General features: G+C 42.5%; 1 protein-coding gene across 7 annotated transcripts in view; it reads right to left on the bottom strand.

Annotated features, from left to right (window-relative positions):
- RAI14 (retinoic acid induced 14) overlaps positions 1-14,274 on the bottom strand; it is a 144,483-nt gene that overhangs the window by 15,566 nt on the left and 114,643 nt on the right. For 5 of the 7 annotated variants that reach the window (XM_013052040.2, XM_004738048.3, XM_045079458.1 and 2 more), the window contains 7 exons: positions 8,242-8,306; positions 4,672-4,729; positions 3,868-3,938; positions 2,400-2,506; positions 1,476-1,654; positions 1,191-1,219; positions 26-112 (listed from right to left, as the gene is read on the bottom strand). In XM_013052040.2, the coding sequence (XP_012907494.1) occupies positions 26-112; positions 1,191-1,219; positions 1,476-1,654; positions 2,400-2,506; positions 3,868-3,938; positions 4,672-4,729; positions 8,242-8,306 (596 nt within the window). The remainder of the gene's footprint in view (positions 1-25; positions 113-1,190; positions 1,220-1,475; positions 1,655-2,399; positions 2,507-3,867; positions 3,939-4,671; positions 4,730-8,241; positions 8,307-14,274) is intronic. The other 2 variants (XM_004738049.3, XM_004738052.3) reach the window with 1 other exon arrangement.

Raw genomic sequence — 14,274 nt, 5'->3', positions numbered from 1 at the left:
ACTGTTGGTTTGCTTTTGTCTTTACCTGGGTAGGACTGATAGGAGGTGGTGGAGCTTTGCGTTTTTTTGGAGTTCCACTTCTTTCTGAGCTTATTTTAGAGACTTGATCATGCTGGAAGTTATCACAGTCCAAAGAACGGAGGTGGGTTAGTTCGGTTAGTAAAGTCTGAACAAACAGCTTCATCAAACAAATGAGAAAAACCTGAACAGTTCATGCATTTCTTACTTTATCAAGATCTGACACCTGCTACCAACATAAAAATAAGTAATATGCATGCTCCAAGTGTTCTTCCAGCAGCCCATGCTTTAATAGCCAGAAAATATAAAACACAAGACAAAACCAGATTAAGTTGGTGTAGAGAACTGGGAAAGTGGAAGATGGACAGCTGTCTGCCCTAGTTTAGAACCCAGGATACATTCCTCATCTAGCTTCCATCTTGATGCAAAGTGGTGGTATTTCCACCACTTTGCATTATTTCCACTCCTTTTCTTAAAGAATGTTGATATGGGAGCAAGGGGAAATGTCATCTCTGAATCTCTGAAGGTTATAAATAAGTAGCCCAGTTAGTACCTAATAAATTCAGTATCGACTATTTCCTGTTGATGATACTTTCTGAAGAATTTTCACATATAAGTAAATAAATATAATAGCCAACTATACAATTCATCAAAAAAGGAAACAACATTAATGATGTTTTTAGGAGAAAACTCCAAAATCACAGGGCAATCTTCTCAATTTCTGTCTGTAATTCTAATGGCATTTTAGAAGAGTTCCAATTAAAATGAAAGGACAAGCTAAACCTCTTATGTTCATTAAATATCTAACACTGCCATGGGCAGAGGTCTAAAATCCATGGGCTACACAAATATTTAAAATATCGTTATTTGTTCACAGAGTTAACCAAATATTTTTACACTGACAGAAAATATTAGTACATTTCAGGAAAAGATGAATATATAAGTAGCAAGTTTTAAAGTCACATGCTTTGGCAACAGGGTAAACCATTAAGGAAACCTTTACCATCTTCTAATGACGAATCATTTATTCTAAAGATTTTTTTTTTACTCCTTAAGTATTTTCAACATAGTTTTTGTCACTTTTCTAGTGGACTACAGAGTGGTTTAATCAGGACATTTTCAGAGTCCCACAAGCTATGATGACAAAAAAATACTCTCCCAAAGATAAATACCTGCTTTGGTTTTGTTGGTGTCTTTGAATCTGTAGAGGAAAAAGTGAGAAAAAAACAAAACAAAACTGTAAGAACCATAACTCACATCCACTTTCAGTGGGAGATACTCACACACACACACTCAACACCCATAACACAACAAACACAATATTTAACATTTCATTTTTCTTCAAGAATATGTTTAAAAGAATAATAGAATAGATCATATTGCACACATTCCTTTACCCTTTGGGGAAAATGGAGTGGATAAATTTAAAACAACACTGGCTATTTTCTTTCACATACCAGAATCCTGAGAGATTTTTGATAATAGAAGGCTTTGAATTCCTGCATTTTCTGAGAGTTTGGAATAATGTAAGGCATTGTGTCCAAGAGAATCTACAAGGTTTAGGTCTGCACCCTTTTTAATTAAGGCTTCCACGATATTAGAGCTGCTGATCTCACAGGCCAGCATGAGAGCAGTTCTAAAGAGAAAAGGAGACACCAAATTAGTACTAACACAATGGGAAAACACTTTCTTGGGAAGTCATCTATCTTAAAAACAAGGGAAAGAGATTAAGTGCAGTTAAACACATATACACTTAATCTTCTAGGGAATTTGAAATGTAGTGCTAGCGAGATGAAATCAGGTATTTTTTTTTAAAAACTTCAGATTAAATCAGAACATTAAACCATATTAGGTCAAATAACATAGATATAATCTTCTAAACATAATCTAAATATGACAGAATTTAATATGACTGGCACAAATCATGTTCTCCTCTCACATCAGGCATTTTAAAGTACCTATAAGTCATTATGACTATTTTAAAAGCAGCCGATATGTTTACTCTTATTTAATTTTGCACAAAAAGCCATTGGAAATGGCCTAGTCACTTTAGTATTCAATAATCTCATCATAGACTCAATGATGTTCCCAGTGGAAACAATATATTAAAATTTTTTTTAAGTCCAAACAGATTCCAGATAATCAAAAGAGGCAGGAGGGGTGCCTGGCTGGCTCAGTCAGTAGGGCACGTGGCTTTCGATCTCAGGATCATGAGTTTAAGCCCCATACTGGGTACAGAGTTTACTTTAAAAAAAAAAGAGGCAAAAAATGAAAAAATTAAAACCACTTTCTAACAAATGATCCAAAAGAAAGCTATGTTATTTTGAGACTCCCAGAATGTGGATATCGCCAAAATCCCGTGATTTCTATTTCTGTGGTACCTTCCATTTTTGTCCCTGGAATTTATATCTGCTCCGTGGTCCAGGAGAAAGCGACAGACCTCACTGTGGCCATTTTGTACTGCAAGCAGCAGTGGTATATTCCCGTCCTAGGAGACAAACGGAGACGTTTTGTAGCTCAGACACCAAAGGCCAGAAGGCAAAGGCCCTTGTTCTTTGTACATTTATTCCTGAGCCGTCCTGCCACTGTGACAGTTTGTGTCCCCACTGTGTGCCATTACATCTCTGCACAGCTCTTCTTAGGGAGCGGCACCAACTGTCAGCTTTTCCTCAGGAACCTCAGCCTCTTGGGTGGCTTGTTGCCTCGGTGACCATCACTCAGTCTGGCGATGATGTGAGAGAGAGGGAACACCGAGTATGTAAAGGCTCAAGGCAAGTATATCGTGTTTACTGAGGGATGACTCTGTTTCCACAGGGCACTGGCAGCTCCTTCTGAGCCAACTACACGCTTCCTACCATTCCTCCGACTACTTGTCAGAGGTACATGCTTTCATGACCTTACAGGTAACAAACAGAACATAAATTAAGAGCCTGTCTATTCCTGACACCTGACTAGATAAAAGATCAATGGAAAGAGTGATTAAAGATGACAACTGGCATTCCTTTTAAACAAGAAAATGATGTTGAATCACTATATTACACACTTGGAACTAACGTAACACTGAATGTTAACTACCCTGGAATTAAAATTTTTAAAAAATTAAAAAATAAAAAAGGCAAAAATAAAAAAGAAACAAATAAAATATAGCCAGTGGTTTTAACAGGAGGATTTTTAAAAATATAATTGCTGCTTAAAGATTGAGTCTCTATTTAAAATTGAATTTCAGATACATTTCTAAAAAGTTATCTTTGTGAACTTAAAATACTTTCTGGTTATGAAGTACTGAGATTCAGGGAGTGGGAATTTATCTACAGATTTTATATACTCCCCTAGCAATATTCCCACTAGGTATAATGCATGCATGTCAATTCCCATTCTATGGCAGGAAATTGAACTTTCTAACCAGGAGTGACTTGTAAACTTACTCTCAAAATAGCCCAACAAGGTTAAAATAGGCTAGAAGCAATCTTTGAAGTTGGGAAACCCTAACCAAGAGAGTACCGAAGATGATCCATGGGAAAGAACACAACTAACAGAACTTCTGTTTAGACTTACTTCTTATTTCTACAACCAAGAAAGTAAGCCTTATTAATATTTAGGCTGATGGCAGACAAGCTCAGAAATAAATATATACATCTGGAAATGCATGTTGCAAAAATGTCTTATTAATGATTTAGGGACCAATGGGGAAAATAATCGAATCCATTTGGCAGAAGAGAACCCAGGTTGGAAAGTACTAGCCTTGCCAAACAATTAGGTCTCTAAATGTCCTCGTGACATTCAGGAGTAGCCCAGAGCACTCTAGAAACCCGTGTTCATCTCCACCTCCAGAAGCTGCCCAATACTCACCAAATCCTTGAGGTTTATGGGGCTTTTGTGCTCACAAAGAGCCTGCACGGCTTGAAGGCAGCCTTGTGCCGCTGGGGGAAGGAAGCAAACAACCACAGCCCATCACAATGCTGCCGGCACAAGGAAAAGCATCAAACACTTTCAGGATGGAACGTTCGTGTCCCACCCAGCTTGCCTATGTTACCCTAGTTGCGCTGAAGAGAAATGGCATCAGGAAGGTTAAGTAAGGTGTTCTCAGTTATTGTTAAATTTCCATATTTCCAGTTGCCCTCGTGCAAATATTCAGTTTAGCGTTTTATAGGACTAGCTTGTCCATCACTAGCACTGATGGAAATTTATAAATGTCATCATTCCTGAGCTCTGTGTCAGTGTTTTAGTACTCGGAGGTATGCTGACAGATAATGACAGACAGTAAGACAGAACACTGATAAATAAAAGTGGGGTTTCTTTTGTGCCCCAAATCAAAAAAATCTGTATCACACATTACATGAAATCTGCGAATGCTTAAGAACACCTCTTAGTTTAAATAAGAAGCTTGCGTTAATTAAAATGTAATAACCATGACAATTTTTACTGACAGTTTGGCAGGCAACTGATGAATTCTAGATGTGTTCCTTGATAAAACTCTACACGTTCTGCAAATTGAGGGTAATGGAAATTCTAGGAATGCAGACAGACAACAGCATCAGAAATAAAATGGTAAAAGACCACGGGTTGAATGAGGAAAAGGAAAATTTAGTTTGTTTGTTTGTTTGTTTGTTTGTTTGTTTTTGGTGGCAGAAGATAAATGAGACTGAAAGTCACCTGCATAATGTAAAGCTGTTTTCCCAGAACTGTCAACGCTCTCGGCTGGGCATTTAGACTAGAAGACAAAAATAAATAAATACACATAATAAAATTCAGTTCTGTTTAGTTTATCCTTTTCCAGCAAGGTTATGATATGTCTTATTAGGAAAAGTATAAATAGGAGTAAGCCCCGATTGCTGTGCTCTAGCCTACAGTCCCCTACTGGGGCGCTGGGAACGGGACTCATTTCCACATAATGGTGACCCAGGCAAAAGGTCACCCCTTTGTTGTTCTGGCCGGCCTGTCCTCTCTCTCACACTGGCACCCCATGACCAGCAGACCATCCCCACCAGCTAACACATATGCTCTAGGAGTTCTCATCTTTCCCCCCATTTCCTGCCCTAATTCTCTAACCCCCTTCACAAAACCAACTTTCTGTCAAGAACGGCCCATGTGCAACCCATGCTCTCTCACTTCCCATTCACCTCCAAACCCAGGGCAGCTGCGTGCTCTTCTCCAGACTCCACGGAGATGGCCCTAGTTGGTCACCACCAACCTTCATGTTTCCCATGACAACAGACATGTGTGTCTTCCTCTTACTGCGATCCATGCCCTTCTCCAAGGGTTCCTAACTCTCAGCTCCTGGAGCCCACACTAGCCTGACCCCCAACCCCTAGAACCCTGTTCTGGCCACTCCCCCTCTGTTAGCCAAACAGAACCTTAGGGTTCCTCGCTGCTCTCCTCCTTCATGATCTCCTCCACACCCATCTAGAGGCTGATGACTCTCAAATGAAAATTGTAACAATAACCACCACAACAGCATGTATTAGCTATCGCGGGCTGGGCACTCTTCATGGAACCGTCTTTGGGCTCCTCACCACCCTAGGGAGATACTATTAACACTCGCATCTTCACCTGAGGAAACTGAGATACAAAGTAGTTGATAATTTGCTCAAGTCACAGGAAGTGGCAGAGCCAGGACTCAAACCCCTTTCCCAAATGGCACTGGATTAGAGCCTGTGATCTTATCCGCACACAACAGACATCAGCTCCCAGCACCCGTCTGGACGTCCCACTGGCTACTTCACATTCCTGCTCGTGTAGGCACCTCAAACTAAACTTCCTAAGCCCAGCCTAAACTTCGGTTTCCTGTCCCTGACACTTCCCTTTGTCAACAACACCATCACGGAACCAGTCAACGGGCCAGAGACCACGGGATCGTCTCCCTCCCCTCCACCGCCATGTCTTGTCAATTCTGTTCCCCCTCCCCACCCACCACAAGCAAGCCAGCACTCTCTCATCCAGACAAGCGGTGGCGGCCTCCCAGTGCTCTCCGCAGCTCTGCCTTTGGCCCTATTCTCTGTAGGACTAGAGTGATCCTTTAAAACTGTGAATATCATCAGGCCTTCCTTAAAAGCCACAGTTCCACGCCGCGCTCAGATGAGTTACAGTCGTCTATCAAGCCACACAGGCTGGCTCTCTGTGTCCTGCTTTCTCCTCACGTGTTTTGCCCCAGCTTTCTTTGCTCCCTGACTAGAGCCCTTCCTCTGACTAGAGCCCCTCCTACCAGAGGCCTGGGTACTTGCTCTTTTGTCTGCCTGAGATGCTTTTCCCTTGACTCTTTCCATCATTTTCAGCTTAAATATCACCTCCTCCAGGAGGCCTTCCCTGAATATCCACCCAACATTCCCCTCCCTCAGTTCTCTGTTAGTTTTCTTCAAGATGTGCAATTTGTGAGATGTGCCCTGGGGATTTGTTTACAAGATGGCCAGTTCCACCGGGAGAGGGGTTGCACTGTTCTCTGCTCATGAGCATATACTCGATACTAGACACAGTGCATCGTGCCTGTGGGGGCACTTGTAAAAGGGAGGGCACTAGGGAGCTCTTGGGGGAGGGAGAGAGTTCATTTGAATTTGAAGAATCTCACAAGAATCTCTGTGCTCAGAACTTTAAAATGGCAGCCACTGGAGAAGAGACGCCTAGAGAGCCTAGAGGGGATTAAGTGCAGAGGGTAAGGCAGGGCAGGAGGTAGCAAGAGTCCCCTCACAGAGGGCAGGGGATGCCAGGGCACATGTGAAGAATTGGCTAGAGAGGTCCAGGACGCAAGGAAAGCAGCCCATTAGTAGGACATCAAAGCCTCAGGTTTTAGCAACTATTCAGAAAGAAGACCAGCAAGTCTGCAAGTTAGGGGCAAGAACAGGCAATGTCAGAGTGAAATGTCTGTCTGCCCTTCAGTGGTAAGAAGAATGGAGATCAAGTTACGACTTACCATGCCTTGGCCTAATTTTAGACTAGCACAAGGAAGTGTTTAAAGGCTTCAAAGATTCCAGAGAAAAACCAATCCATTTGCATAACCAGATATAAAATTACATTAGAGGCTAGAATATCTGTTCCCTGCCAATGAGGACTTCCAGCTTGTCAAGTTCATTCTTCCTGAAAATCAGAGCCAGATGCAAAGTCTGGATAGCCAAGCCAGACTGGGAATGTAGATTTAAAATACAAGTAAGTTAAAGAAATTAAGGGAAGGCCAAGGGTATGGAGGCAGGATGCTGGGACAAGTCAGTGATCTGTCATTTACCCAGAGTGCCGGGTCTCAGAGACGTCCTAGTTAACCGTTTCTAGAGAGATGCCTCATAATAAAAACAAAAATAATAATCACAATCCCAGATGTTGATCTATTTTTTTGAATTTCACTTCAAAGACCTGTTAAGGTGATGCACGGCATTGGTGGTAGCTTGCATCATGATTAATGCAAGACAAGAAGCTGTGTGATCAACAGAGCGCAGCAAGTTGAAGAATGTGACCACATTTCGACATTAGAATTGCAAAGCCAAATTAAAGCAAGATGCCAGGTCCCACACGGCGCCCACCAAGGCTGAGATAACAGTGCAGCGGAACAGTCCTCCAAGCGCAGATTTTATTGCTCTGTGCCCTTCCTGGAAACCACCAGCCTGCATTCTGACTGGCAACCACTGGATGTTATGGTATGGACCGAGATCGGGAGTTCATTAAATATTCATCTTTAAAGATTTACAGACGTTGTCCCCCTCCACGATCGTCATAAATGGGCAAGCTTGGCAAACCAGGGAGTTGGCTTCAAATCATAAGGAAGAGTAAAACCAAGAACTTAAACAAAAACTAAGAGCCGAAAGCTCATTAAGAGATACACAGAAGGAAATAATGGTTCTATTTCTCAAGGAGAGTAGTATTCTACCAATGACAGAAGGAGAGGCTACCAGGAGATTGGAAATCCCATATTGCAAAGATCTCCAAGAGCAAGGAAGAAGTTTTTAAAAATGGACTGTGTGAAGGATACAAGGCTTTCAGAAAAGAAAATGGGGAGCTGAATAAAGGAGAGAAAAAGGCTGGATCCCCGGAAGACACTCCAACTTCTTCCCAGTGCAAGTGCTATGGGAATAACGCACTCCTTGGTTAGCATTTCAAGAATGAGGCCTGTTACACACGCAGATTCTGGGATGGTATTTAAAGGAGCGTGCGTGTGTTTGTTCTTTCACAGATGAGGGTACTCGTAAATTTAAAAACTGGCATCATTTTAAACATTTATCCTATGAGGGTATTCCCTGTTACCTGAAGGAGCTTCCGGATGCATTCATGGTGGCTGTTCTTGGCTGCGAGGTGCAAAGCACTGTGTCCTAAATGGAGGATAAAAAGAAAATTTTTTTTGGAAAAAAAGGTCACACATTTTAAATCCCTTTCCAATCTCTGTAAGGAAGACAACTATGAGGAAATAAACTGGTCTCCAACAAAGACGGGATTGTTACTCTCGAGGGGAAGGCCTCAGCTTCTTATCTGTAAAGTTCAGTGACAAAAGAGCGGAGAACACAGAGCATCCCACCCACTGGCTAACATTCAGGGTCTACTCCAAAGCTGTTCTCTCGGGGTGCCATTAAATCTGAGCTAGAAGCTTGCAAGCGACTCACGATAGGGAGCTCAGCTCTGCTTCCGGCTGTCAGTATGGACGCCAAATGTCCTGCACGCACACAGGGCTACGACCACCACAGGCCCAGGAGCCCAAGCGAAGCCGCTTGTACCTCAGCTGAGAACGTTCGAAACGCCCACACACTTAAATCCCGATTTTGGATCTTTCATATTTCCCTCTCCTCCAAATGTGCTCCAGCCCCTGCATGGAAATTACCTGGAGTTTTCAGACACTCAAAATCCTTCTGTGGAAGAAGGGAGAGAGCTGTAAAACCAGTAATACTCCATGGAAGTGGTATTTCTTTACGTTCCCTTCACAGAACGGGAGCCCGACATGAGGCCCTCTGATGCCTCGGCGGTCAGCTTCGGGAAATCCTCATGCGGGACCCAACTCTCGCCGCTGTCTAATGAGCCACAGAATTTCTGTGGAAGAGGGCCTGAGGGGCGGCCTCCGCAGAAGGTATGGCTCCCAGCCCAGCAGGCTCCCACCGGAGGCCCTGCCCCGCTGCTCCGGGCTGAGCTGGGAATGGCTTCCTGCAGATCACCACTGGCTTACTCTCTCACCACAGACGCCCCCGAAAGGGTGCTTTTGAATGAGGTCTTCCCTGGCCTCCGCTTTCAAAATTCCCATTCCTCCGCCCTTTTAATCCTTACTCCCTGCTTCATTCCTGTTCTTTAGGGCACTGAGCACCGGCCCACACTCCCTTGCCACCCCACCCCCTCCACACACACATATATACAACACACATATACCACACAATGCACATACCACACAGCACACACATACCATACAACACACACATCAAACAACACATACATACCACACACACACACACACACACACACACTGATGGAGATGCCTGTGTTTCTTTCCCCACTAGAGTATAAACTCACTGAGGACAGGAAGTTCTATCTCATTCCTGGTGTTGTCTCTAGTCCAGCACCGACAGTGCTTAGCAGGTTCTTAATACACACTTGTTAATTTGAATTAGAGGGTATACTCCTTCCAAATGTCTGGGGAGGTGGTTTGAGGGAAGGGAACCAAAATTACCACTGCTAGCCAACCCAGCACACATAGTTAACTCTTAAATCCTTCATTTCCCAAACCTTTTGGCCAAGATATGCCCAATGTAACACCTGTAAACAATGCATACTTTGGGATGTGCTTCCAACATGGTTCCTTAGCCTCGGCGCTATTGATATTTCAAGCTGTGTATGTTGAGGGGAGGGAGGCTGTCCTATACATTTTAAGGTAATAAGCAGTACCTCTGGTCTCTACCCATTATATGTCCATTTCTAACGATTAGAAATGTCTCCAGACATTGCCAGATACCCCTTGGGAGCAAAAATCACCCCAGGTAAAAACCACTGGCTTAGAGGGTGGTCTACAGGGTGGTCCAGGCTCCAAATATCGTTTCTGCTTTTTTTTTTTTTTAAAGATTTTGTTTATTTCACAGAGATCACAAATAGGCAGAGGCAGGTAGAGAGAGAGAGGAAGGGAAGCAGGCTCCCCGCTGAGCGGAGAGCCCGATGTGGGGCTCGATCCCAGGACCCTAAGATCATGACCCGAGCCGAAGGCAGAGGCCTTAATCCACTGAGCCACCCAGGCGTCCCTCGTTTCTGCTTTTTAAAACAGTCTTAACTCTGTAACTCTAACTAAAAAAAAAAAAATTATTATTATTTTTTTTAAGATTCTATTTATTTCAGGGGCGCCTGGGTGGTTCAGTGGATTAAGGCCTCTGCCTTCAGCTCGGGTCATGATCCCAGAGTCCTGGGATCGAGCCCCGCTTCCTCCTCTCTCTCTGCCTGCCTCTTTGCCTACTTGTGATCTCTGTCTGTCAAATAAACAAATGAAATCTTAAAAAAAAAAAAAAAGATTCTATTTATTTCAGAGAGAACGAGAATGCACACGTGCACAAGTGGGAAGGGAAGGGAAGAGAGAGAAGAAGAAGCAGGCTCCGTGCTAAGCAGGGAGTCCGATGCGGGGTTCGATCCGCGTATGTGGAGGACCTGAGCCGAAGGCAGACTCTTAACTGACTGAGCCACCAAGTCTCCCCCTGACTGTAAATCTTTAATTATTAGAGAATCAAACTGCTAGGAAATACATACTTAAAAATTAAAGGGTTTTAGGACCCCAGTGAGCTGCACAAAAGCACATGTAAGGTCAGAAAATCAGATTCCTACTTTTCTGAGACCAGCTGAACTAAAGGATTCTAAGGGTATCGTGAGGGGGAGCTGTTTAGATGGTAAAGAACACATAGAGGCAGGAAACCCTCTAACCCCGCCCAAATGGGTGAGGATGAGGAAGATCAGGAATGGAGACCCTTGGAAGTAGGAAGACCAACCTCTTCTCTTCCTCTGCCTCCTTTCCCTGCATGAGACCCCCTCCTTCCAGGATATACACTGCACCATAGAGTTCGGTAACAATATGCATTAAATAGGCTTTGGTGGGCTAGCCAGGCCCCCAACTGTCATCTGTAGTGTTTCTAAGGACAAACACATCCTGAATTTTAAACACATGCCTTGCAGATGAACTTCTGGAAGCCCTCCTGACCGTAAGTAGAAGGTTGATTATGTCACGTGTGAAGTGCGTGAGCTTTCGTCTGTGAGGTGGACAGAAGCTATTCTACATAAGGAGCACCCACTGGAAAAAGACACAATTCTCCAGAGACAAGAGGTAGGGAGATTTAAACAACTCAGCGATAAAATACACCACAGGGCTTCACTGCACTCCAAGTGTTCTAGTCATACCTGGAAGTAAGTGCTGTGTTTCTAAAGAAACACAATTCTTTTATTCCCTGGCCCCGTGTGATGTTTTTCTAAACCAGGAGCACAGCAGTCTTTTCAATTCAAATAGTCTCAAAATCCAAATAATACATCATTCTCTAGACGTTACACTGAAGTGAGAGGTCCCTCACTGCTATGGTTAAAACAAAATCTTCTTTCCAAATGCAAATTTTTCTGGAGAGAATACATTGTGTTAGCGACAGAATCTCAGTGCAATGAGACAGTGTCTAAGTCTGACCCCCATTCAGCTGTGGATCTGTCTGGAATATCAGGAAACAAATTCCCAAAAATAAATAATATGGCAACCCTAATCCAGGACATTCTGGCAGAACTCTGCCTGTAAGTAGAAAGATGAGTGTTATTTGTAAGTCCAGAGTTGCAGACTATTACAGGTAATATAAAAATCCTATTAATGAAAGGAAGTCTAAAACGATGGCCCAGGAGCACCTGGCCAGATCCATCAGTAGAATGGGTGACTCCTGAACTTGGGGTCATGAGTGTTGAGTCCCACACTGGGTGGTGAGATGACTTTAAAAAATAAAAATAAAAGTAAAACGGATGGCACAGCCATTCTCACCATGGAAGGCCTTCTCCCCAGTGACCTCAGACAATAACCATTTACTCAATTCTTTAAGATCACTGGAGAAAACAGAAAAGAATTAACGAACAGAGGACTTATTAATGTACTCTTCAAGTATATGTGAAAAATTTTGAGACTAATGAAGTCAGAAGATACAGATAAGCTAACAAGGGCAAAGTCTGAAAAATCATAGTTTTAGATAATATAAAAAGCTTTAGAAAAAGAGAATAATACTCAACTAGATAAGATTTAAAATATTTTCTTAGAAATCAGAGTTTCAGAATGCTGACCATACTTAAACAACAAAAGTATAAACAAAAGTATAAATCTGGTTCTTATTTATAATTTAAAATTTTAAATTTTAATTTAAATTATAAATTTAAATTTTAAATTTTAAATATATTTAAACATCATTAGTCTTAGTAATCCTCAACTTTTCATCAAATTGTCATCACTGAAGTGCAGGTCCATTTACCTTGTTATATCCTCAGGAGAGGATCCAAATATGAAAGATGTATTTACAACCACTATTTTTACTATTAGTTAATGGGATTATCCTTTAGTCCCCCTAGTATAGATCTGTACAGCATTCCATATAGAATTAAAAGACTTCCTTGCATGGGTATATACCATCTGAAATACTTTCATAGTGAGGTTAGGTTGATGGTTGTATATGGCTGACCTTTCTTACTGCCCATACACAGGTCCATAGCAAGTAAAGTACTACAGATCATATAATCCTATCTTGTTTGTTTGTTTTTCCTTATTCCAAATGAAAATACGAAATACACTTCCTTGGCTATAATTTGCACTTACAGTTGAATCAACCCATTCTCTTAAATGCCTAAATTCTAAGATGGATAGATACTACCTTGTGTGTCTTTACATGGTATCAAATTTGAGTGGGATTGGGGGAGCACCAAGAAAGTCTACCTGGACTTTCTTCAAAACAAAAACCTCAATAAGCCCTTGGAAACCCCAGAAAGAAGTCAGGGTTTTCAAGCATTCCGTCTTCTCAAGACCATGCATTCTGAGGTTTGCATACCTCAGTTCTCACTCTCCTAAGTTGCTCTTCTTCTGTGAAAAAGGACATTTTATTTTGAAGGTTAAGTGTGCAAAGGGATCAGAGAAAATTTCAGCTATGGGTATGAGATACAAAATGAACATTATCCTCTAACCCCTGCCTCTACCCCCTTGTGTGACAAAACCTTTGGTATTTTTAACTGGCCACAGTGCTGCCCAGATTCCCCAGCTTCCCAGAAAGCCAAGTGTGGCCACAGATCACACTCTGTCCAATGAGATCTAAGTGTGTGTCATTCATGGGCTGTGCTTGTCCTTACCCTTGTGGCTACTGGGACACAGACTCGGGGGAAGCCATCCTGGGCCACAAGGACCAGAGCCACACCCTGGATGGTGGAGTAACCACATCTGAATCCTTCACAGGGCGGAGCTGAGGTGCCATACCCATTTGTAACTTTCAACTGAGAGAGAGAAAATTCTATGTGTTTAAACCACTCTTACTTCGGTATCCTCTCCCATTGCGCCAAATGTATGCACTCACTAATACAGGTGGTCTGAAAGCTTCAGGGAAGCACTGATAACAAACAGAAGAATCTTTGGTCTTCTTCAATCTCCTGTTCATGCTTCTGTTCAATCTTGCCTCCTCCTCCAAGGTGCTAAATGCAGGTATCACCACTCCCGACCCTCAAAAAAATCCCAAAAGCCCATTTTACTATTTATCCGGAAGAAATGTTTTCTAAGGAAACAGACAGAAATGCCAATCCTTACATCGGTGAAGAACCAGAGCAAACAAAATAAAAGATGCTAGACAAGTAACATAGTAACATAGATCCACTTCAAAGATGGCACCGTGAGCTCAGGAGCCAGCTTTCCCCACGTGATCAGGACACGCCCCTGTGGTGGTGTTGGCAAACAGGCAAGTAAGGAATGGGGGAACCTACAAAACCAAAAACGTACAGTCACGAGCTTCTACCAGTCTGTGTTTTCTTTTTCTGATTTGTACCATGAAAGCAGCTGGCTTGGTGATTATAAAAAACATAAATAAAGATGCGAAACCTTTTCAAAAGTCTCACGTGTAAAAGATAATAAAGGTGTTGTGGTGAAGTGGGAGTCATCACGATCATCTAGAAGCCAAACGCTGGGAACCCTAACGGTGTCCTGGGCACTGGGACGGCCACACTGACCATCTCACTGAAGCCTCAAAGGACATTCATCTAAAATGATAGGATTGTTCTTGTATTGGAACCATACCCAAGGCCTTATCTTCTGACAGTGCTTTGCTTGTAAGATCACTT

This window comes from Mustela putorius, unplaced genomic scaffold, assembly GCF_011764305.1.
Source record: "Mustela putorius furo isolate JIRA1106 unplaced genomic scaffold, ASM1176430v1.1 tig00000407_pilon_pilon_pilon, whole genome shotgun sequence".
Lineage (NCBI taxonomy): Eukaryota > Metazoa > Chordata > Mammalia > Carnivora > Mustelidae > Mustela > Mustela putorius.
This window is presented reverse-complemented; position numbering and strand designations above follow the sequence as displayed.